This window comes from Canis lupus, chromosome 16 (genome assembly GCF_011100685.1).
Source record: "Canis lupus familiaris isolate Mischka breed German Shepherd chromosome 16, alternate assembly UU_Cfam_GSD_1.0, whole genome shotgun sequence".
NCBI classification, from domain to species: domain Eukaryota; kingdom Metazoa; phylum Chordata; class Mammalia; order Carnivora; family Canidae; genus Canis; species Canis lupus.
In genome coordinates this window covers 34,405,018-34,430,879 of record NC_049237.1, presented here as the reverse complement: position 1 = coordinate 34,430,879, position 25,862 = coordinate 34,405,018, and the positions used below count along the sequence as shown (strand labels likewise).

General features: G+C 39.2%; 1 protein-coding gene across 4 annotated transcripts in view; it reads left to right on the top strand.

The window, feature by feature from the left end:
• Positions 1 to 23,937, top strand: part of UBXN8 (UBX domain protein 8) — a 94,502-nt gene extending 70,565 nt beyond the window's left edge. For 2 of the 4 annotated variants that reach the window (XM_038560178.1, XM_038560175.1), the window contains 6 exons: positions 886 to 956; positions 8,543 to 8,665; positions 11,438 to 11,575; positions 13,738 to 13,779; positions 19,964 to 20,038; positions 23,314 to 23,937. In XM_038560178.1, the coding sequence (XP_038416106.1) occupies positions 886 to 956; positions 8,543 to 8,665; positions 11,438 to 11,575; positions 13,738 to 13,779; positions 19,964 to 20,038; positions 23,314 to 23,481 (617 nt within the window). In that variant the 3' untranslated portion in view covers positions 23,482 to 23,937. The remainder of the gene's footprint in view (positions 1 to 885; positions 957 to 8,542; positions 8,666 to 11,437; positions 11,576 to 13,737; positions 13,780 to 19,963; positions 20,039 to 23,313) is intronic. The other 2 variants (XM_038560177.1, XM_038560176.1) reach the window with 2 other exon arrangements.
• Positions 23,938 to 25,862: the final 1,925 nt, after the last annotated feature.

The following is a 25,862-nucleotide window of genomic DNA, read 5'->3' as shown; positions in this document are numbered from 1 at the left end:
TACTCATGTCTGTAGTGCAGTGTTCCACACTTCATGTGCAGTAATGAGTTTCCATGGCATGTCTTGAAGCTGCTGAAGCCCTATAAGGGCCTACATGAAAAATCCAACTTTTTTTTTTAAGATTTATTTATTTTATTTATTCATTCATGAGAAACAGAGAGAGGGAGAAGGAAGCTCCCTGCCAGGAGCACAGTGTGGAACTCGATCCCAGAACGCTGGGATCACGACTTGAGCCAAAGGTAGATGCTCAACTCCTGAGCCATCCAGGAGTCCTTTTTTTTTTTTTTTTTTTTTTTTTTTAAGTAAAGTGGAGCCCAATGCAGGGGTTGGACTCACAGCCCTGAGATCAAGACCTGAGCTGAGATCAGGAGTCGAATGCTTAACCACCTGAGCCAACGAGGTGCTCCCCAAGATAATCATTCTTTTTTTTTTTTTTTAAGATTTTATTGTTTTGACAGAGAGCATGAGGTGGGGAGGGGCAGAGGGAGAGGGAGAAGCAGACTCCCCCCTAAGCAGGGAGCCTGACTTGGGACTCAATCCTGGACTCTGGGATTATAACTTGAGCTGAAGGCAGATGTGTAGATGACTGAACCACCCAGGTGCTCCCATAGTCATTCTTGAAGCCTCCTCACCAAAAATACAACTATTTAATATTAATACATGTCAGAAAATTGTTGTCTCAGACCTTTTCTTATAGATTTTACTTGTGGATTTCTTTGTTTGAACTGTCTGTATATATGTCATTTTCATTATTTGAAAAATAGTCTGTTTTTTGAAAGGTTGTCTCTTCTTGTCTCCAAAATGTTGTCTACAGACTACTTTCAGAGAAAACTTTCAATTTATGATATTTGGAAATAAAAAGTACTTTTATGTTTGCTGTTTTAGAAGAAGAAGAGAAGAATGAGAAACGGCAAAAACTTGTCAGAAAAAAACAACAAGAGGCACAGGGTGAAAAGGTACAGCATAATTTTTTTTAAAGGATTTTATTTATTCATGAGAGACACACACACACACACAGAGGCAGAGATGCGAGATTCAGGCAGAGAGAGAAGCAGGCTCCATGCAGGGAGCCTGATATGGGACTTGATCCCAGAACCCTGGGATCATGACCTGAGCTGAAGGCAGACAGTCAGCCACTGAGCGAGGCACCCAATGCCCCCTGTATTCACTTTTTGAAGAACCACCAAACTGTTTTCTACACCAGCTATACCATTTTATATTCTCACCAGCAGTTTCTGAGGGGTCCAATTTCTCCATATCCTTACTGATATTTATTATCCCATCCCCACCTCCTTTTAGATACCCACTGTAATGAGTATGAAGTGTTATAACACGGTGGTTTTAATCAGCATTTCCCTAATGACTAATGATGATGAGTATCTTTTTGTGTGCTTGTTGGAGAAATGTCTCTTCCTATATCTTTACAGTGATATCTGTTCAGGTTCTTTGCCCATTTTTGGATTGAGTTTTGTCTTTTTAAAAATATTTACTCATAAATAAATATTCATGTGAGACACACACAAAGAGGCAGAGACATAGGCAGAGGGAGCCCAATGCAGAACTTGATCCCAGGACTCCAAAGACAGAAGCTCAACCTCTGAGCCACCCAGGCATCCTGTCTTTTTTTTTTTTTTTTTTTTAAGATTTTATTAATTTATTCATGAAAGAGACACACAGAGAAAGAGAGAGAGAGAGAGAGAGGCAGAGACACAGGCAGAGGGAGAAGCAGGCTCCAGGCAGGGAGCCCAATGTAGGGCTCGATCCCAGGTCTCCAGGATCACGACCTGGGCAGAAGGCGGGCGCTAATCTGCTGAGCCACCTGGGCTGCCCCCATCTTTTTTTTTATGAGTTCTTTTTCTTTATGTACTCTAAATACTAGCCTTTTATCAGTTACATAATTTCCAAGTATTTTCCCCCATTGTATGGGTTATCTTTTCACTCCTTTTTTTTTTTTTTTAAGATTTTATTTATTTATTCATGAGAGAGAGACAGAGAGAGACAGAGACACAGGCAGAGGGAGAAGCAGGCTCCATACAGGGAGCCCGACGTGGGACTCGATCCCGGGACTCCAGGGTCACGTCCTGGGCCAAAGGCAGGCGCCAAACCGCTGAGCCACCCAGGGATCCCCTCACTCTTTTGATAGTGTTCTTTGATGACAAAAGTTTTGATGAAATCTGTTTATTTCTCTTGATCCTCATGTTTTTGGTGTCCTATTTAAGAATCCATTGCCAAAAAAAAAAAAAAAGAATCCATTGCCAAATCAAAAGCCATGAAAATTCATTCCTTTTTTTTTTTATTATTTTTTTAAGATTTTATTTACTTATGAGAGAGAGAGAGAGAGGCAGAGACATAGGCAGAAGGAGAAGGAGGTTCCATGCAAGAAGCCTGATGTGGGACTCAATCCTGGACTCTGGGATCACGCCCTGAGCCAAAGGCAGAGGCTTAACTGCTGAGCCACTCAGGCGTCCCTTATTCCTATATATTTTCTTCTAAGAGTTGTATAGTTTTAGCTTTTATATTTAAGCTATTAACCCACTTTGAGTTAATTTTTGTATATGGTTTGAAGTAGGGGTTCAATTTAATTTTTTCAATATTGTTTTGGCTATTTGTGGTTCTTTACAATTTCATATGAATTTGAGTTGGCTTTTCCTTTTTTGTTTTTTTGTTTTGTTTTGTTTTGCTTTTTCCATTTCTGTAAAAAAGGCCTTTGGGGAAAAAAAAAAAGGCCTTTGGGGGACACCTGGGTAGCTCAGCGGTCGGGGGCCTGCCTTTGGCCCAGGGAGTGATTCTGCAGTCCCAGGATCGAGTCCCACATCGGGCTTCCTGCATGGAGCCTGCTTCTCTCTCTGCTTGTATTTCTGCCTCTCTGTGTCTAGCATGTATGAATAGATAAAATCTTTAAAGAAAAAAAAAGACTGGTATTTTGAGAAGGATTACAACAAAATCCGTAGATTGCTTTGGGAAGTATTGGTGTTTTATTTTATTTTATTTTTTTAAAGATTTTATTTATTTATTCATGAGAGACACAGAGAGAGGCAGAGACACAGGCAGAGAAGCAGGCTCCATGCAGGGAGCCCGATGCAGGCAGGACTCAATCCCAGGACTGCGGGATCATGTCCTAGGCTGAAGGCAGATACTCAACCACTGAACCATCCAGGCGTCCCAATATTAAGTCTTTCAGTACATACACCTGTAATGTCCTTCCATTTATTTTATATCTTTAATTTCTTCCAGTAGTATTTTATAGTTTTCAGTGTACATAGTTTTCACCCTTTGGCTAAGTTTATTTCCCGTATTTTATTTTGGATGCTGTTCTAAATATAATTGTTGTCTTAATTTCCTTTTTTGATTTTTCATTGCTGGTGTATAGAAATACAAATGATTTTTGCATGTTAATCTTGTACCGGGTACTTTGTTCATTATTTATTAGCTCTAATGGTTGCTGTGTGTGGATTCTTTGGATTTTCTATATACTGCCAAATCTTGTTTTATTGTACTTTGTTGTGCTTTTCAGCTACTTTTTTTTTTTTTTTTTTTAACCAATTGAAGGTTTATGGCAACTACATCAACCAAGTCTGTAGGTGCCATTTTTCTAACAGCATTTGGTAAATTTATGTCTCTGTCACATTTAGGTAATTCTTGTAATACTTCGAACTTATTCATTATTTATCATGGTAATCTGTGATCGGTGATTACAACTCACTGAAAGCTCAGATAATGGTTAGTATTGTTTTTAACATTAAAGTATCTTTAAATTAAGGTATGTACTGTTTTTGTAGATGTAATGCTATTGCATATTTAGTAGACTATAGTATAAATGTAGTATAAATATTTTTATATGCATTGGGAAAGCAGAAAATTAATTTGACTTGCTTTATTGAGATACTCACTTTATTGCAAACTGAACCTGTAGTATCTCCAGTTTATGTCTATATAAGATCATGTCATCTGAGAATAGGGATAGTTTTATTTTCGTCTTTCCCAAATGGCACGGTTTCTGTTTCTTGCCTGTTACTCTAGCTAAAACTTCTAAACAGTGTTAAATAGCAGTGGTGAAAGCAGGCATCCTTGTCTTGTTCCTGGTCTTATAAAGTTTTTAGTCTTTCACCATTGAATGTGATATTAGCTATGGGTTTTTTCTAGACACTCGTGATGTTGAGCAAGTTCTTTCCTATTCCTAGTTTCTGAGTATTTTTATTATAAAGAGTGTTGAATTTTGTAAAATGCTTTTTCTTAATCAATTGAGATGATAACGTATTTTCCCCGTCTATTAATATGTCTTACACTGATTGATTTTCTTATGTTGAAACATCTTACATTCTTGAGGTGAATCACACTTAGCTGGCCTATAATCCTTTTATATGCTATTGGATTTACATTGCTAGAATTTGTTGAGGATATTTGCATCTATATTTATAAGGGATATTGGTCTGTACTTTCCTTGTAGTGTCTTTGCCTGGCTTTGATATCAGGATAATGTTGACCTCATGGAATTAATTGAGAAAGAACTGTTCTCACCTGTATGTTTTAGGATTTCAACAGGATCAGTGGTAACTCTTCCTTAAAGGTTTGAATTCTTTCACCTATAGATCCATCTGGTCCTACTTTTCTTTATTGGGAGGTTTTTAATGTTTAATGTTTATTAGGTCTGTTGAGATACTTCTGTTTCTTCTTGAATCAGTTTAGGCAATTTGTATGTGTCTAGGAATTTGTCTACTTCATCTTGGTTTTCTGATTTGATGATTTGCAATTGTTTATTTCTGTAAGATTGGTAGTAATAACCTCACATTTCTGATTTAATTATTTGCCTTCTCTTATTCTTTGTCAAGTTAAAGCTTTGTCAGTTTTGTTGATCTTTCAGAGAACCAATTTTGGTTCTGGTTGTTTTTTCTATTCTCTGTTTAGTTCTTTTTTTTTTTTTTTTAAGATTTATTTATTTATTCACGAGAGACACAGACTGAGAGGCAGAGACATAGGCAGAGGGAGAAGCAGGCTCTATACAGGGAGCCCGATGTGGGACTCGATCCCGGGACTCTGGGATCACACCCTGAGCGCAGGGCAGACGCTCAACTGCTGAGCCACCCAGGTGTCCCAGTTTGTCCTTTTTACAGTTTGTTTGTTTGTTTATTTATTTATTTATGAGAGACATAGAGAGAGGCAGAGACATATAGGCAGAGGGAGAAGCAGGCTCCATGCCGGGAGCCTGACGTGGGACTCGATCCCGGGACTCCAGGATCGCGCCCTGGGCCAAAGGCAGACGCCAAACCGCTGAGCCACCCAGGGATCCCCTTTTTACAGTTTTTTAAAGTGTAAAGATAACTTGTTGATTTAAAATCATTCTTGGGAAACCTGGGTGGCTCAGCGGTTTGGCGTCTGCCTTTGGCCCAGGGCGCGATCCTGGAGTCCCGGGATCGAGTCCCACGTCAGGCTCCCGGCATGGAGCCTGCTTCTCCCGCCTCCTGTGTCTCTGCCTCTCTCTCTCTCTATGTCTCTCATGAATAAATAAATAAAATCTTAAAAATAAAAATAAATAAAATCATTCTTCTTTAATTAGATGTTCATAGCTATAACTTTCCTTTTTAGCATTGCTTTTGCCATATCCTATTCAAGATTGTGTTTGTTGTCTAGGAATTACATTTACTATGGATGATTATCTAACACTTATTTCTTGACCTTGAACTGTAAGCACTCAGGTAGTTAGCAGATTGATGATTAACCTTTGTGAAAGAGGAGACTCCTGTGGACTTCCACCTAAATATTAAAAACAAACTTTTTTCTTTTTTTTTTTAAAGATTTATTTATTTATTAATTCAGAGAGAGCGAAGAGAGAGGCAGAGACACAGGCAGAGGGAGAAGCAGGCTCCATGCAGGGAGCCTGATGTGGGACTCTATCCCCGGTCTCCAGGATCACACCCCAGGCTGCAGGTGGCGCTAAACCGCTGCGCCACCGGGGCTGCCCCTAAAAACAAACTTTTTAAAAAAAATTTTATTTATTTATTCATGAGAGACACAGAGAGGCAGGCAGAGACATACGCAGAGGGAGAAGCAAGCTCCAAGCAGGGAGCCCGATGTGGGACTCGATCCCAGGACCGTGGGATCACGCCCTGAGCTGAAGGCAGACGCTCAACCGCTGAGCCACCCTGGTGTCCCTAAAAACATAAACTCTTTACAAAGGCCTTAGTACAAGGACATTAATATTTTGAAAGCTATCAACTTGTTTTCAATTTGTTATCAACGTGTTTCAACATCTAAACAACTTGTTCTTCTGGTGAACAAATGATTCCTTTTTAAGTAAACAAGTGAAGGTTGAAAACAAATCACAAGAGTAAAAGTCTATGTATTTGTTAGGGGTTGGGAGATTACTACACGTGTAACTACCCTGATCTGAATTTAGAACAGTAAGTGTTGTTGTGAGATCTTTTTGTAAGAAGCTCTCTTGTAAATATTTGAACTTTTGAAGCTTAATGTTATTTCCTGTGGAAGTAACTATTAATTGTAAAGCCTTCCATGATAATTAGTATTATAATTACATCTAGGGGCCAACTATCTGTAATTGGCATGGGTAATTCCTAAGGGTATGTAAAGTTAGGATTCTTTAGTTTGGCAAAAGTCTTTAACTCATTGAAGTTCTCTCTTTGGACAAAAGAAAATTAATAAATCAGTATCTTGGTATAGTCTGTGTGCATGGTGAAGTGCCCAACTTGTACAGATGCATACCTGCTGATAAATAAAATTTTGAGGCTTCGCATTGTAAAAAGGTAAGTCTTCTCTTCTGACACTTGATTGATAGTTTGATTTGGCACAGAATTACAGATTGAAAATCACTAGAATTTTGAGATACTGCACCATTAAACCTCAAAATTCCAGTGTGGTTTTTCAGGTTCCATTTTCTCTGTTAATTGTAGTCTCCATTTTTTGTGTTGGAGACTTTAATCGTGTGGTAATCCTTGGCTCTGTCCTTTGAGCTTTAAGAAAGATGCACCAAAAAGTTATTTGATGGAATATGCATCTGTAAAATTTCATCAAGCTTTGGATTCTTTAATGTTTGTAAGTTGCACTTAAATAAAACAAAAGGAAAATAAAGCTAATTGGAATTTCTGTGTATGGGGGCAGGGTTTGATGGTTGTCTGCTGGTGTCGGGTGTACACCAGTTTACCCTTTGGGTCATGGAGGAGTAGTTTAACTTTGTCATTGTCTCTTTGTTCTTTTGCCATTCACCTTCTCCAGAAGGGGCACCTCTATTCTCTCACCTTGGGAGCGAAAGCCCGACTGGCAGCAGTCTGAGTCAAGTGGGGAAGGCGGCTGGGAGTCTCAATTGTTGATCTGTACATTTTCATGTACAACGTGCTTCCAGTTTGCACTCCTGCTCGCACTCGGCCTGGGATCTGGGACTCTCGAGCCTCTCTGGTTTATATTCCCAGAGAATAAACCTTCCATCCTTGGGTATGCAGTAGGGTACTGGGTGTGGGGGTCCAAAAGTTCTTTTCCCTTTTTACCTCCCTTTTTTCCTTCAGATGCAAAGACATCTGTGGTTCACTACAATCTCATCATTGGTTGATGTGTGGCTTCCTCCGCCACTCCCCATTTTCAGCTCTGCACCTCACCCCACATCCCAGCCATGGTATGTGGTGTGTCTTCTTCCTAAATTGTTCTGCATCTGTGGAGCACTCTGGCTTTCTTTTTCCTGTGCTCCTCTTCTGCAGACACTTAGGCTGCAGCTTTCTCACTGTGTGCTATCAGTTACCCCACTCCTCCATAGGTCCTTACACACAGTGGGTTTGGTGCCTGTAGTATTTCTTTGTTTCACCAGTGATGGAATTTAGGTTTCTCTTTCTTGTTTCTTGGTTTTAGGGATGAGTTTCAAGAGGAGAAGGAGGCAGAAATAATTTCACTGTGTCATCTTAAAACCAGACTCTCCATTTCTTTTAAGTCCAAAAATATGTTTAACTTTCCTATGATTAAGCTATTCAGTGAACGTTCTTCCAAGTGACTTCATGTGTTGGGCATCATGCCTTCAACAGATGGTGTTGATGTGAAGCTCCTAGAAGTCAAGAATCACATCCTATGCATCTTTATGTCCCTAACACCTAGTAGTTTTCATTGCATTGAAGATACAGTCAAGGGGCACCTGATTGGCTCAGTTGGTGGAGCACAGAATTTGTGATCTCTTGATCTCAGGGTTGTGAGTTCAAGCCCTACGTTGGGTGTAGAGATGACTTAAAAATAAATGACTTAAAAGTCATTTTTAATTACTTAAAAAACAAAATCTTATTAAAACAAAAAGAAATGAAAACACACTAAAGGCTATAGAGACAGACTTCCAGATAAGCATAAATATAGAACATTTGTTTCTATCTGCATTATGTATAAATGTAGATTTTTAGAGAGTACTGTAAACATGGAAGATGCTGCTTTTTTGGCAAAATTGAGTTAGTGTGAAAACCCAGTTTCTTCACCTGGTTCTTCATCTTCATAACTTTATAGACGTAAAATCTTAGGAATGTTAAAGTAACAATGCCTCATTTATTTTTTTTTTGAACAGGCCAGCAGATACATAGAGAATGTTCTAAAACCTCACCAGGAAATGAAATTGAGAAAACTGGAAGAGCGCTTTTATCAGATGACAGGTGAAACCTGGAAGTTAAGCACCGGTCATAAACTTGGGGTTAGAAAATAATTCTCACTCTTTTCTTGAATTCTCATATATATGCAACATATGTATATTACATACAATGTATAATGTATATCACATATATTTTTAAAGATTTTATTTATTTATTCATGGAAGACACAGAGAAGAGAGAGAAGCAGAGACACAGGCAGAGAGAGAAGCAGGCTCTATGCAGGGAGCCCGACATGGGACTTGATCCCGGGACTCCCAGGATCATGCCCTGGGCCAAAGGCAGGCTCTAAACCGCTGAGCCACCCAGGTGTCCCATCATATATATTGATTTTTAAAAATTTTCAAATGATGTTAAACTGCTAGTATGGTCTGTTTTTTAGGAGTCTTTATTTATTATGATTGTATATAGGGCATATTTGTGTGTTGAAGGGCTAATTAAGTGCTTTTGTTGCCCAGAGAGTGTATAACTTAGATGCCTGAGAAGCTCTCACATAAGGTAGTCTTTGAGAAAACTGTTGATCAGTCACCATATGTTTTATGAGGAAATTCAGATCTTTCCTTAAGTAAGATCTTCCTGGTACTATAAACTCACATGATACTCATATGTTTGGCTTTGTTTCTATAAAGTCAAATTAACTATTGACTCTTTTTTGCTTTTGGCATTGTGTATGAACTTGTCATTTGCTACTGGAAGTTTACAATTTCAAGGTTTTTTTTTTTTTTTTTTAGATTTTATTTATTCATGAGAGACACAGAGAGAAAGGCAGGAGACGTAGGCAGAGGGAGAAGCAGGCTCCATGCAGGGAGCCCAATGTGGGACTCATTCCCAGGACTCCAGGATCATGCCCTGGGCCAAACGCAGGTGCTCAACTGCTGAGCCACCCAGGTGTCCCAACAATTTCAAGTTTTGTTACAGAGGAAAAGGGATATTCATAAAGGAGTGAAGTTTTAGAGTAACTGGTCACAGATTTTATGTATAAGGTCATATCTGTCCTAAACACTTTTTGGGGTTTTGTTTCTTTTTTGCTTTCTGTTTCTATCATGCCTTTTACCATCTTGTAAAGAAAATGATCCTGTAAAGGTTAGCAAGATTCTTATAGTGAAGCAGAATCAGGTTTTATTCATTTTGTAATGCTAAATAGGTAATAAAGCAATCAAGAGTGAGTAATGAAATTACTGTGAAAGATGTGCAACGTGAAATGCACCTGCTCTGGGAAGTGATTTTACTTCTGAGTCTGTCTTCTGTTTGTTTTTTTGGTGTTGGACACTGACAGCCTGATTTTAGCTGGCCACATCTTTTTTGGAAATGGTCACAGTGTGAATTAGTCATTCTGCCCCTTGCTTTTAGCCTTGTGTCTTCATGGCACTACTAGTATATATTTTATTTTATTTACTTATTCATGAGAGAATAAGTAGACTTGGGCAGAGGGAGAAGCAGGCTCCCTGCAGGAAGCCTGATGTGGGACTGGATCCCAGGACCCCAGGATCATGCCCTGAGCCAAAGGCAGACCTCAACCACTGAGTCACCCATGTGTCCCTCTAGTATATATTTTAATCTAGTTAGCGAGGACAAGAAGTCAGGGACAGAGCAGACCGTTGCCATTGTTATGACTTAAGGTTCTTAGGACAATTAATTGAGAATGTGAGAATTGGAATGTTAATTGCTAAGAGGAGGTATGGGCATCAGCTGAAACCTGGCAATTTGTAGTCAGACAGCCTAAGTTTGGCCAGTTAATTATTGAGCATAAAGACCTCCTGATTCCCATTGACCTTGCTTCTTCCAAGTTTTCTTAGGGCAAAGGAATGGGGGAAAAGCCCACTAAAATGGTGGCCTTTTTAATCCGATGAAGGGAACATTTACAGGTCAGTAGATTGGCAAAAAGGCATTATTGAGCTAATAAATGTATCTGAGAATTTGACAATTTTTTTGCGTGTGAAAAAGTTTTAATGAATAATATTAATAAAGTAATCTTTATGATTTCTGGAATAAAATCCTTTTCCTTCTAAAGTGATTAATTCAAAAGAAAGGTCAGAGTTTGAATTTGAGAACAAAATACATTCATATATAACTAAAATATGTTTATATATGACAGGGCCACGTTCAGCTATGAAAGTATTGCTGGTCACATACAGACATGTTTTTATGTACATGCTCTATTTCCACAGCCTTTTAAGGCATAATCCCTTGCACTAGTCTTGCTTCCTTTCATGAAAGGAGAAAACGATATTCAGATTTTCTTCTTTCTTCCATCCTACTAAAAAACTTGGGGATCTCTTAAAATGGAAGAAGCTGTCTTGGCCTATCTATCAGAGAGAGCCCCAGAGCTAGATAAGGGTAGTTTCCACAAGATGTTAAACTCCATGTTTTCTTGTCTAAGGAGATATACCTTAAATTTCTGGGCCTAATAATGACTAAATTATTTTTTTTTTAATTTTTATTTTATTTATTTATGATAGTCACAGAGAGAGAGAGAGGGAGGCAGAGAGAGAAGCAGGCTCCATGCACCGGGAGCCTGATGTGGGATTCGATCCCGGGTCTCCAGGATCGTGCTCTGGGCCAAAGGCAGGCGCCAGACCGCTGCGCCACCCAGGGATCCCTATTTTTTTTTTTAAGTAGGCTCCATGCCCAATGTGGGGCTTGAACTCATGACCCTGAGATTAAGAGCTCCATGCTTTATGACTGAGCCACCCAGGCACCCCAACGAAATTCTGTTTTTCTACTGAAATGCCATCATAGTAAGAGAAATAACCACTGTGAATGGAATAAAGGTGGTAATAGAGAGCATTTAGAAATTGTCTGTTATTTTTGACCAGGGTGACGAAGATTTGGGGCTTGAAAATGAGAGCCAGACATCTTTTGAAACATCAAACAGAGAAGCAGCAAAGAGAAGGAACTTGCCTAAGCCTCTAACCAAAATTTCACCATCTGCTGAGCAGCCTACGCAGAAGGAGGTTCATTACCGAATGCCTATTCATTTAATTTTATCAGTGTGCAGTAGGAATATTGTTCTCTGGGCCAGGTGGTATACTGGGTGAAAACTAGGACTGGCTTTTAATCCAGGTGGTATCTTCCCACTATCTTACAAAGGGATCAGCTTCATTGAGAATCACTTTTCCTATTTGCTATTAATGCTGTGAACCCCACATAGAAGGAAGACATGAAAGTAAATGCTAATAGGTTTTGAAGATACTCAGTTTTTGTTTTTAAGATTTTATTTATTTATTCATGAGAGACACAGAGAGAGGCAGAGAGACAGGCAGGGAGAAGCAGGCTCCCCACAAGGAGCCCAATGTGGGACTCGATCCTGGATCCCAGGATCATGCCCTGAGCCAAAGGCAGATGCTCAACTGCTAAGCCACCCTGGCATCCTGAAGATACTCTGTTCTTTTTGATGAAGGAATTCAGTTATGTAGAAATGAAAAATATAATGATTACTAAAGGATACATTCCTGTGGGTATCTAAGACATGATTGGCTCCTATTTAGTAAGTAATTTTTTTTTTAAGATTTTATTTATTCATGAGAGACCAGGAGAGAGAGAGAGAGACTAGGCAGAGGGAGAAGCAGGCTCCATGCAGGAAGCCCAACGAGGGTCTCAATCCTGGGTCACCAGGATCACGCCCTGGGCCAAAGGCAGGTGCCAAACCACTGAGCCACCCAGGGATCCCCAAGATTTTATTTATTTATTAGAGACATAGAGAGAGAGAGAGAGAGACATGAGCAGAGGGAGAAGCAGGTTCCATGTGGGGAGCTGAATGTGGGACTCCATCCTGGCACTATGGGATCACGACCTGAGACGAAGACAGATGTCAACCACTGAGCCACCCAGGCGTCCCTAGTGAGTGGGTAATATTATTAACACGTGAGTATCATTTTTCTTAGTGGCCCTCCTAGGAAATGGGTTAGCAACCATTCACTTTGGAACAGTGCTCAGATTTATTATTTCTTCTGTTCTTTTTTTTAAAGATTTTATTTATTTATTCATGAGATACACAGAATGAGAGAGAGATAGAGGCAGAGATAGGCAGAGGGAGAAGCCAGGCTCTCTGCAGGGAGCCCCACGTGGGACTCGATCTTGGGTCTTCAGGATCATGCTCTGGGCTGAAGGCGGCGCTAAACCGCTGAGGCACCCAGGCTGCCCCTATTTCTTCTGTTCTTTACAATCTTCAATCCTGTCTCCTCTCTCTCATTTGGAAGTGGCAAAGGTTGGAAATAAGTCTCTTTGCACTGGCTCTTAGGGAAAATTGGGAGGCCATATATTCCCTGAAAATAGTTTCTCATGTATTGCTTCTGTGTCTGAGGACTCTTGGCCCCTTAATGGGGCATGAAGGGGGCAATCAGGTCACTGAACTATTTCTAGCATTTCACAAAGATCTAATGAATTGTGAGGACTAAGTAAAAATTTAGGATTCTTTGCTTTTTGTTACTAACGTGATTTGTCTCATGTTGATGGTAAATTTTGGTGACTGTCATATGCTTTTGATACCAAAGGAAAACAGATGGTTTATTTGATAAAATGCAATTAATGCTGGTTAGATAAAATGCTATAAAACATGAGTAGTATGAAAAAGCAAAAAGCATCCCCAAAGATGAAATTGTTGGCAACGGTGTTTAATGAGAGAAAATGGTCTGAACACCTGGTTTTGTCATGGATAAGTAAAACTAGGGAAATGTGAGTAAATTGTGAAGACAACCAAAGTGAATGGTAGTTACCCAGCCCCTGACGAGTGCCGATAAAGAAAAATATGCACTTTAAGTGTGTATATGTATGAACCTAAATAATTTGGAGTCTGTTAAACTTAATATTTATCCTTTGTTTCTTTAAATATTATATATCTTAGAAAATCATAAAAATAAGATTCTTACATGCACATAGATGGGTAGCTGTCATCTCACATCCTGTTATTATAATCTACTTAGCACAAAGTTGCTTGTCCAAAAATGTTTATTGAGCTCTTTCATATTGTAAATTCTTTATAAATGTCTATTAAAAGACTTCACTAAGCTTAAATGTACCTAAACTCTGTATTAAAAGGAACTCTTCTCACTGTGACTGATTTTTTTTCTTCTTCAAAATATTTACATTCCTCTTACACACCCTCACTTTTCTTTAGGTTCTTAATCTACCTGAAGAACCTCCTGAAGCAGCTGAAGAAGTAAGCTTATTTTTTTTCCTTTGGAAATTAAATATATTCTCTGTTTTCTTTAACATCAAGTGAGTATGTCTGATCTCAGTTTGAGTTTAGAAAGAGAAGAAAGCACCCATGTTTATGCGATCACACTGTAACTAGGCCTGTTTTGAATGTGCTGTAATCTCAACCCCTCCACTCCCGACCTGCTTTGGAGTGGCTGGCTTTACCCTGAAGGGTTTCAGAGCCCTCCCACTGCATCAGGCAGAGGGAGGATACCTGGGCTTTTCTAGAACGTTAGGTCAGCAAAGGAGTTACTTAAACAGAATCAGGATAATAGGATTACTTAAAATTGTGGTTTTCCACTTAAAGTAGAGGAACTAAAGAATGCAGCTACTGTGTAGATGTTTGAATTGAAGGATAGTGTGCAGGGTTTGGGGGCAGGGTCTCACTGAACCTCCACTCAGGGTAGAGGAGCCTTCTGCCTGGCGGCTTTGCTATGGTGTCTGCTGCCTTCCTCCAGTTGGCCAGCTGAGTTCCAGATGGGTCTCCAATGTCCTGGGGGCACCTGTCTTTAAAGCCAAAAAGTCCTTTAGGGTGAAGGAAAGCCTTGATGGTTTTCCATGTTTTAGGGCTCTAAACTGGGCTGTTCTACTCCTTGAAAACCGGTTTTGAGGCTGCCAGGAAAGCCACTGGGAGGATCTCATTTTTATCAACACATTCTCAGCAATTCAGTTGAGTAATGTTGGACATCTGAGGAAAATCCCAAAGTCATACAAAAATAGAGACAATGAAGTGTACAATCCAGATCCTGACCCTCCAGGAGAAACACAATTAAAAAAAGAAAAACAACTTCTAATTCCTTTCTGTGATATCCAACAAATTCAAGTCTGTGATTTGTCCATCCTGACCTGCACACTCTATATTCTCACTTCTCATCAAGCACTGGGTTGGTATCCATGACGACCATTTATAACACAGAAGTAATTAAATATAGCTCAGGATTGACAGGGAATACCTATGAATTTACTTTTTTATGAATTTACTCTTGGCTTTAAAACACATAACTTCAGTCCTACAGGACAGCAGTCTGTCACCAAAGGTGCATGGATCACAGAGGTCATGTTGTCAATGCGTGCTTTATTTAAATTGCACCTTTTTTGTGATGGTGGGTAGCAGTCAGGTGTTTCTTGAGGATCTCAGCTCTATGACCCTATAAGCTTTAGAAACCTCTGTCACAAAAAAAAAAAAAAAAAAAGAAAGAAAGAAAAGAAAAAAAAAAAGAAACCTCTAACAGGCAAGCCAATACTACTACCCTTTTTATAAGTTATTTATGGCCATTCCATTTTGGTTCTTCTCTAACCTTTTCTAATACTTGATAGATGGTATTTTGTGTTTACTCATTAAAGTGCTCGTCATAGAATGAACCTCAAAAACCATCTCATCCCATCTCCTTCCCTAAAGCTGAAGGCACAGGTGGGAAGCGTCCCCGGTGCCTGCTGGGAGATCTCAGCCTCTGCTCTTCCCGTATTCATTCTGTAAGCAACACTGTCCCTACCTCTTTCTCCCTGCTTTGGCTCTACACTCATTTTTGGTCCTCTTAGCTCTGTTTTTGGTAAATAAAGTCAATAAAATTATGGCAAATAATCGTTACATAAAATGACATGTAACATATATGCACCATATGTATATATTGTATTAATCATTGCGGTCGACTTTGAGATTTCATAATAAGATTTTGTCAAGAATGCCACTAATGGGCAGCTGGTACTACTTGATATTTTTACGTTGTAGCCTGTTCTACATTACATGAGAAAAACTGTGTGTGACATGATGCCTATAGCTTACACTGCTGGATGATACACAGGAGAGTAAATCATAACAGCTCTCATCACAAGGAAAATCTTTTTGTTTGTTTCTTACTTTTTATTTTATCTATATAAGAACCTGTTATCATTTCACAATATATGTAAATCAAACCACCTTAAACTCATACAGTGATGTATGTCAGTTATTTCTCAAACTAGCGAGAAAAAAGAAAAATATATAAATATTAAAATATTTTTATCAGTCCTCATTGGGGAGGTATTTTCTATCTGTGCAGTTGCTGTTATTTGTAGATTTCTAAGAATTCAATGCAAAAATCCTTAATTCCCACCAACCATTCTCAGGCTGTTAATTTTCCTTCCATAGATGACTTTAAATGTCCCATTCCATCTTTCATTGACTTAGATCTTGTTAATCCTACCTTTGATCTAAAGACCTGCTTCTGGGCAGTTAGTGTGGTCCCTTTGGACTTCTCTGCCTGGCTTTTGCCCTCCCTCACAGCCAACTTACTCAGAATGATGAAAACGGGCACCTGGGTGGCTCAGTTACTTACGCATCCGACTTGATTTCCTCTCAGGTCATGATCTCAGGGTTGTGGGATTGTGCCCCGCATTGGGCTCTGTGCTCAGCGGGGAGACTGCCTGACCCTCTGCCCTCCCTGCACCCCCATTCTCAGAAAAATATGATTTAAAAAAAAAAAAAGTTAAAAACGAGAGAAAGCATTCTCTTTTGAGGAGTATGCCTTTCCAACCTATCCTATCACCCTAATAAAGTGTTTTCAGAGTAAAACAGGCATGCCTGAAGTAGAGAATGAGAGATATACCATGTTACTCAAGATTTTAGGATATTTATCTTTGTTAAGTTATGTAGTCCTCTTGGCTAAATGCTGTTTCCTATTTTGTCAGCTTAACAGTTTTGCTCTGGCAACTAACAGTCATTACCTATCATATTGCATTATTATCCCCTATCATCATATATTAAGTTTGCCTCCATCATAACAAATATGTGTGTGTGTGTGTGTGTATATATATATTTTTAAAATTATCCCTCCACCCTCATCCCCCTATAACAAATATATTTTAATCCCTAAGTTATATAACTGTTTTATGAATACAAATAATTTTACCTTTAGAGATGCTGGAAATTATGATTTTCATGAAATCTCTTATTTCCTTATTAAAGTTAGTCCCATTAAATGTCTGGTGTCACCCACAGAATAGAGAAACATCTTTATAATTCTGTATTGCTAAGGGAAGGGACTAACTTTTTTTTAAATTATATATTTGAGACAGAGAACACAAGCAAGGAGGAGAGGGAGAAGCAGATTCCCCACTGAGCAGGGAACACATGGGGCCTGATCCTAGGGCCCTGAGATCATGATCCTGAGCCAAAGACAGACACTTAACTGAGCCACCTAGGTTGCCCCCTAAGATTAATTTAAAAGGTTTTCAGAACTAGATGGAGCTTTTACTATATATGTATGTATATTCCTGTATATGGTAGCTGTGACTCTATGATAGTGAGCCATAAGAAATTCCTATTCTGGTGGAAGGCTGCTTGGATTTAGGAGTGGACTAATAGATGAGCAAACTAATGACTCCATGGATTTCTGATAGGAAAGGGAAAGATTTTGAAATATAAGTAATGCTATTCTCGCTTGAGCAGTACACTCTGACTTTTTTAAGTGCCTGTTATTTATTTAGTATTGCAACCATCCATAGAGTTCTAAAATAATATGGTAAGAATTTAGAAATGAGAGGAGGGGCACCTGAGTGGCTCAGTTGGTTAAGCATCTGCTTCTGGCTCCAGCACCCAGGTCAGGCCCCAGGCTCAGCAGGGAGTCTGCTTCTCCTTCTTCCCGTGGCCTCTCCCACCCCCATTCAAATGCATGCACATATGCGCTCGCTCTCTCTCTCTCTCTGCCTCTCAAACAGATAAAATTTTAAAAAATAAGTGAGTGGGGCAGCTGGGTGGCTTAGGGATTTAGCGCCGCCTTCAGCCCAGGACATGATCCTGGAGACCCCGGATCGAGTCCCACGTCGGGCTCCCTGCATGGAACCTGCTTCTCCCTCTGCCTGTGTCTCTGCCTCTCTCTCTCTTTCTCTGTGTCTCTCATGAATAAATGAATAAAATCTTTAAAAAAAAATAAGTGAGTAGAGGAAATAAGTCCTGGTAGTCTAGAATCCAGAATATTTACCAGATATAACTTATACTTTTAAATTGAAAAGACAATAACTATAGAATTGAAGATGACTTGAAAATTTTGTAAATCATTATGTAACTATATTACCATCAACTATTTTCACTATGTATACTATCTTTCATTTTAAGGAGTCCCTGGGAATCAAATTTTAATTATTCCTGCTGCTTTTAAAAAAAATATTTAAAAAATTTTAAGTGATCTCTACACCTAGCGTAGGGTTTGAACTTGATCAATAGTCAGGTGCTCCACAGACTGAGCCAGCCAGCTATCCTTGCTGCCACTTTTAATTTAGATTTCATTTAACAATCTGTGTTTGGCATAATGATTTACTTTCCAATTTGGATTGTGTTCCCCTGTTCATTTGTCAGTCCATACGCTGTCAGTAACATTAGGAGAAATGGCACAACCAACTTTCATAGTAATTGTAATAACAGAAGAATTGCTAGATTTCAAACAATGATAGTTGATTTCCCTTGAGTAATCTAATCATAATGGGAAACATTAATTCACTATAATATATATTTTTAATTCACTAGATTTTAACCCTAGTTTCTCATAAACCATTTGGCTTTAATTCTGCTTCCAGATCATTAACCTTTGAACGAAACCTCACTATAAAGGTTAAATTTTGTTGTTTCTAAAAATAAGCAAAATTGGCTTTTAATCTATGATTTAGTTGTTTTGTGATTTTTTTATTATAAAACTTATTAGAAGTACTAACAACACAGCATTGCACTGGTTTGGATATGAATCAGATACCTACTTGAATGGAAATATTTTCTAACATGGCTTTCCTGTGGAGGATAGGTGCTGCTGCAAAACCACCATTTCTATGTCCTATGATGCCTGCATAACTCCCAAGACAGTTATGATAATGTTAACCATAAGAAAGGGTTTCCTGACAGTTATTTTTTAATAAAAGAAAAAAATGACGACTACTTTTTTTTAAATGTCTTTTATTTTATTTTTTTTAATATTCTATTTATTTATTCATTAGAAACACAGAGAGAGAGAGAGAGGCAGAGACACAGGCAGAGGGAGAAGCAGGCTCCGTGCAGGGAGCCCGACATGGGACTTGATCCCCGGTCTTCAGGATCACGCCCTGAGCTGAAGGCGGCGCTAAACTGCTGAGCCACCGGGGCTGCCCTTTATTTTTATTTATTTATTTATTTATTTATTTATTTATTTATTTATTTATTTATTTATTTGTTTGTTTTTTAATTTTTATTTATTTATGTATGATAGTCACAGAGAGAGAGAGAGGGGCAAAGACACAGGCAGAGGGAGAAGCAGGCTCCATGCGCAGGGAGCCCAATGTGGGATTCGATCCCGGGTCTCCAGGATCGCGCCCTGGGCCAAAGGCAGGCGCTAAACCGCTGCGCCACCCAGGGATCCCCGGGGCTGCCCTTTAAATGTCTTTTAATATTAACTAGCCATTTGCAAGCTCTTTTTAGCTATTTAACTGTTGACTCAAGGAGAAATGATGGGGGAAACTCAGTACATAATGCAGATAGAGCAGGAGCTCTATCCCAGCTCCTAGGACCAACTCCAGGCTGGAATGATAGAGTAACTTGGGAAACTGTTTCCTTCCAGTCCAGTGTTTTTCTTGTCTCTAGACTGGGATGGCACAGGATCTTCTTGGTTTGGTAGATGAATTTTTGAAGCCCACGTGCAGCCTTGATACCATCTGGACAGACAGAAGCATGTAGTTTCTGTTGTCCTCTCTGGAGGGCTTTGTCACTGATCTCCATCAGTAGGAAGATGTTCTTCCATTTCAGAAGGCATTTTTATATTCAGAGTGAATTTTATGTGGATCTTTATGTTGGCCTACTACTCTCAGAGCTAAATGCCTACAAACCCCCCACACAAACTGTTTAGAATTATGGACGTTTCACAAGAGTAGCAATTTTGGAATTGCAAGAGCAGTGCACTGGAATTCTTTTTTTTATCATTTTTTAAAAAGATTTTATTTATTTATTCATGACAGACATGGAGAGAGAGAGAGAGAGAGAGGCAGAGACACAGGCAGAGGGAGAAGCAGGCTCCGTGTAGGGAGCCCAACACAGGACTTGATCCCAGGTCCCCAGGATCACACCCAGGGCCGAGGGCAGTGCTAAACCACTGGGCCACCAGGGCTGCCCTATGCACTGGAATTCTTATTTGAACATTTTTACTCCTTAGGTAGTTGCTGTTGCTCTCCGATGTCCAAGCGGGAATGTCCTGAGAAGAAGATTTTTGAAGTCTTGCAGTTCACAGGTGAGGAAATCCCTATTTTGAGAAATTCTTTTGTTGAATTTGACAGTAATTTACTCTCATGCAGTGGGGGAGGTATTACCACTTTCTTGTCTGGTACTCCCTTCAGGTGAGGGTAGAGGGGATTATATGTACTCTGTGTTGCAGAAATTTGATAATTCGGCATGCTGGATCTTTCTGAATTGTGATTGCAACACTTCTTTTTTTTCAGTTCTTTTCCTATTTTTTGTTTTTGTTATTAATTACTTTTTCACAGCTTGGTAGATATGATGCTTTCAAATCCAGGCACCTGTGGTGCTTAGTCAGTAGAGCGTCTGCCTTCCACTCAGGTCATGATCCCAGGGATTGAGCTCTGCATCAGACTCCCTGCTCAGTGGGAAGCCTGCTTCTCCCTCTGCTACCCTCTTGCTATCTCTGTCTCCCTCTCAAATAAATAAAATCTTTAAAAAGACAAGATGCTTTCAAATCTCTATGTAATTTTTAGATCATTCTTTAGGGGTCTTTTTTTCTCTTAAAATCAATGCTGTATTCATTAGCCATATTCTGGAAAATCTAGAAAAATAGAAAATAGAAAAAAGACTTGATCTGCTGTTTGACACCAAGGCAGATTGCTAATATTTTGGCATATTTCTACTTTTAAGCACACTTAAGTTTGCATTTTATTAGAAATATGTCTAAACACTCCAAAAAAAGAAAAAAGTATGTCTAAACAGTTTTCTGTCCTGATTGTTGGATTTAGCCATCTATGAAGAGCATGCTGAGAACTATAATGGAAAATATTGAAGGATTTGACTACATAGAAATATAAAATTCTTTTTTTTTTTTTTTAAGATTAAATCTGGGGGAAAAAAAGGATTTTATTTATCTGGAACATCTGGGTGGCTCAGCAGTTTAGAGCCTATCCTGCCTTCGGCCCAGGGCATGATCCTGGGGTCCTGGGATCGAGTCCCACATCGGGCTCCCTGCATGGAGCCTGCTTCTCCCTCTGTGTCTCTGCCTCTCTCTCTGAGTCTCTCATGAATAAATAAATAAAATTTGGGGGATCCCTGGCTGGTTCAGTGGTTTGGTGCCTGCCTTCGGCCCAGGGCGTGATCCTGGAGTCCCGGGATCGAGTCCCACATCAGGCTCCCTGCATGGAGCCTGCTTCTTCCTCTGCCTGTGTCTCTGCCTCTCTCTCTCTCTCTCTCTCTCTCTCTCTGTGTCCCTCATGAATAAATAAATAAAATCTTTTAAAAAATAAAAAATAAAGATTTTATTTATCTGAGAGAGACAGAGATAGCAACAGAGATAGCGAGAGAGAGCATGAGCCAGGGAGGAGAGAGAGAAGTAGGCTCCCCACTGAGCAGGGAGCCCAACATGGGACTGGATCCCAGGACCCCAGGATCATGATCGGAGCTGAAGGCAGATGCTCAACCAACTGAGCCACCCAAGTGCCCTGAAATGTAAAATTCTATAAAGGAAAGGTTAAGGGGCGCCTGGGTCACTCAGTTGGTTGAACATCTGCCTTTGGCTCTGGGATCAAGCCCCACATCAGGCCCCCTGCCCAGGGGAGAGTCTGCTTCCCCCTCTTCCTTTGCCCCTCCCTACCACTTGTGATTTCTCTCTCAAATAAATAAAATCTTGTTTTAAAAAAAGAGAGAAAGTTCATAAAACTAAAACTTCAGAAAAAAATATTTTACATCTATATATGATAGTCATTTCTTTATGATGAGGTATTGTACAAATCAAGGAAATTAGTAGAATGGCAGCTAAAAAAAAAATGAAGGATTTCCTAAAGAAAAAAACAAGTGACATAAAAAATTTTGGCCTTACTTAGAATCAAAGATGTGCAAACTGAAATGGGACACAATTTTCTACCTATTAGATTGTTGTAGATTAAAAAGATGAGTACGCAGTTTTGGCCTGTGTGTGGAGAAAACAGTGATTCTCCTTAATTGTTCATGTGAATATAAATTGGGCCTCTGTTCCTAAGGATAATTAATCTTTATATCTTTTGGTTCATTAATTTTTTTTAAAGATTTTATTTATTTGAGAGAGAGAGCCAGAGAAGACAAGCAGGGTGGGGAAGGGCAGAGGGAAGAGAAGCAGGTACCCCGCTGAGCAAAGAGCCTGATGTAGGGCTCTATCCCAAGACTGTGGGATCCTGACCTGAGCTGAAGGCAGGCACTTAACTGAATGAGCCACTCAGGTGCTCCCATTAATTTCATTATGAGAATCTATTCTATGGAAATAAGTGAAATGATCAAAGGTGTGTGTTTATATAGGGATTGGTTGAATTAAGGCATATCCAAATATTGGAAAATTACGAAGCTTTATGACCTAGATGTATATTTTTTTATTTTTTTAGATGTATGTTTATTACATGGAATATCAGTAGATTCTTGGATGGTGGTTACCCGGAGAAGTCAGAGATTATCTATAATTGAGTATCTGTAATTGATACTCTAGCTTCCCCCAAGAACATTCTAGGATCCAGCTTTCTTCCGAAAGCAGCAAACAGCCGTTTGGCAGACACTTTTAGACAGTAGTACCTGGAAGTTTTGACAGTTACTGTGGAAATCTTCATAACAGGAAATGTCTTCAATTTATAGGAATAGCCCATTGAAAATGGGGATCATAAGGCAGAGTCACTGGGGCCTGGACAGGTCTCTGGTGACAAAGTTCCTGAGTCATTTTGATGTGGACTATTGGCTTAGATTTTGTTCTAAATAACTTTTTCCAAGCTTACTTTTTGTTCTCAACTTTTAAATTGAATAACCTTTTTATTCTCTATGGTTGGGTCTTTCCTAAGTGTTAAATGTCCCTGCTGTCAATCAGTGCCTTTAGTCCCTAGGCCTTCTCTGAAACTTTGGAAAGGTATTTAAGGTATTTGCATCAGGGGTGCCTGGGTGGCTCAGTCAGTTAAGCATCTGCCTTCCACTAGGTCATGATCTCAGGGTCCTGGGATTAAACCTGAAATCGGGTTCCCTGCTCAGTGGAGAGTCTGTTTTTCCCTCTCCCTCTGCCCCTCCCTGCTGCTCATGCTTTCTCTCACACTCTCACTTTCTCTCTCAAATACATAAAATCTTTAGAAAGACAAAACAAAAAAGGTATTTGCATTTCACGATTCTTGGCATGCTACTTTCCTTTATACTCTAGAAGGTTCTGTTTCATTACTCTAGGGGTAATCATGCTGTTACCCCTAGGATTTAACAGTGAATGAATTATAAAATATCATTGGTGACCTCGAGGGACACAACTGTACTCCGTATTTGATAGCTAAACTTTTTATCTTCTAGGTCTTATTTGACTGGATGAAGAAAATCGGGTACCACACATCCCAATACAGCCTTTCTACTTCCTTTCCCAGACGGCCTCTGGAAGTGGGGGGAGGCTGGTCACTGCAGGACATAGGAATAACCGTGGATACTGTACTCAACGTGGAAGAGAGAGAGCAGAGCAGCTAATTCAGAAATGAGAACTACCTGTTCTACATAAAATCAGTTATGCCATGACCTTACAGGACAATAAAGGATTCACATTGAAATTACGCCATTGGCTTGATTCAGCTCAAGTAGATAAACACTGTAATGTTGATATCCTTGGGAACATAGGGACAGAGGATTAGAAAAGGATTACTCTATATACATAATAGTTTTTGGAATGTGCCATTTTACAGTGTACCAAATGAAAACTAGATAAAGATGTATTTGGTAAGCACTCAAAGATTTGTATTTTTCCTAGCCGACATCATCTATCGCTGTGTTGAAAAACAAAGTCATATGACTCGGTTTGCTGCCTCTTTGGTCCACCTGTCACACTGAACATTTCATAATTCAGTCAAATTCTCTAATGCCTGTTAAGTAGGAATGTTTGTTCTGCTGTATTTCTAGAAATTAAACCTTAAAGACATTTCAAAGGTCTTTAATGCTCTAAAGTTCTTTTCGATAATCTGATAAAGGGTTAGTATCCAAAATATGTAAAGAACTTACACAACTCAATACCCCAAACCCCCCAAATAATCCAATTAAAAATGGGCAGAAGACATGAACAGACATTTCTCCAAAGAAGACATCCTGATGGCCAATAAACACATGCAAAGCTGCTCACCATCACTCATCATCAGGGAAATACAAATCAAAACTACAATGAGATATCACCTCATACCTGTCAGAATGTCTAGAACCAAAAACACAACAACAGGTGTTGGCAAGAATGTGGAGAGGAGCCCTCTTGCACTCTTGGTGTGAATGCAAACTGGTGCAGCCACTGTGGAAAACAGTATGGAAGGAGGTTTCTCAAAACATTAAAAATAGAACTACCCTGTGATCTAGTAATTGCACTATTAGGTATTTACCCAAAGAATACAAGAATACAAAAAAAAAAAAAAAAAAAAGAATACAAGAATACTAATTCAAAGGGATACGTGCACCCTTATGTTTATAGCAGCATTATTTACGACAGCCAAGATCTGGAAGCAGCCAAGTGTCCTGTCAGTTGATGAATGGATAAAGAGGTGGGTACACACACTGGAATATGACTCAGCCATAAAAAAGAACAAAATCTTATCATTTGCAATGACATGGATAGAGCTACAGAGTATAATGCTAAGCAAAATAAGAGAAAGATAAATACATGATTTCACTCGTGGAATTTAAGAGGTAAAACAAGCAAAGGGAAAAAAACAGACTCAACTATAGAGAATAAACTGATGATTGTCAGAGGGGAGGTCGGGGGGATGGATGAAATAGGTGATGGGGATTAATGAGGGCACTTACCCTTGTGAGTGCTGGGTGACAAAAAAAATGAAAAAAAGTTTTAAAAAAGTTTTTTGATAAGTATGTTTTACTGAATTAATTTTACTGAATTGTTTACTGAATTAATGTCAAAATTTATTTAACTTCACCTTGCATTAAATTGGAACATTCACAAGTTCCAGGATCAGTATTTTAAAAATAAAACAATGAAAACATTATAGGTAAATTAAATATATGTGTATATATGTATATATATATTTAAATCTGGTTATTTCATTTTCCTGCAGTGGTATATTCATATGCTATAATACCAAGTTCAGCTCACAAGTGTGGTCTAAAAAGCTCTTTGTTCTGGTCACTCCCTTTTTCTTTTCTTATGTTCTATGTTAAGAGTCAGTTAAGTTGGGCATCCCCAGCGGCTCAGCGGTTTAGCGCCACCTTCAGCCCAAGGTGCAATCCTGGAGACCCAGGATTGAGTCCCACGTCAGGCTCCCTGCATGGAGCCTGCTTCTCCTTCTGCCTGTATCTCTGCCTCTCTCTGTCTTTCATGAATAAATAAAATCTTTAAAAAAAAAGTTGACTCCTCTGTGTATTGGCCTTTCTTTTTTTCTTTTTTTTTTAAAGATGTCCTGGCGGGGGGTGGAATAAGATATCCTTGGGATGAACGACTTTTACTGTTCTGGATAGATTCTTTAGTTTCTTTAGTGGCTGGTAACTTGTCTTAGAATTCCTTTGAAGAGTCAGTAAGCTTCCATTATTATTTGAAGTAGACTCAAATGCAGATAGGAATACAAAAGAAAATGAACACTTCCATATTTACCTGTTCCAATCACAGACTTTCATAAGCTCTATTTTCAGTTGTCCATCCACAAACATGTCCAAAGATACAGACTACAGAAAATGATTATCATAAAAAATATATATATATCCCCGGGTGGCTCAACGGTTTAGCGCTGCCTTCAGCCCAGGACCTGATCCTGGAGTCCCGGGATTGAGTCCCACATCGGGCTCCCTGCATGGAGCCTGCTTCTCCCTCTGCCTGTGTCTGTGCCCCTCTCTTTCTCTCTCTGTGTCTCTCATGAATAAATAAA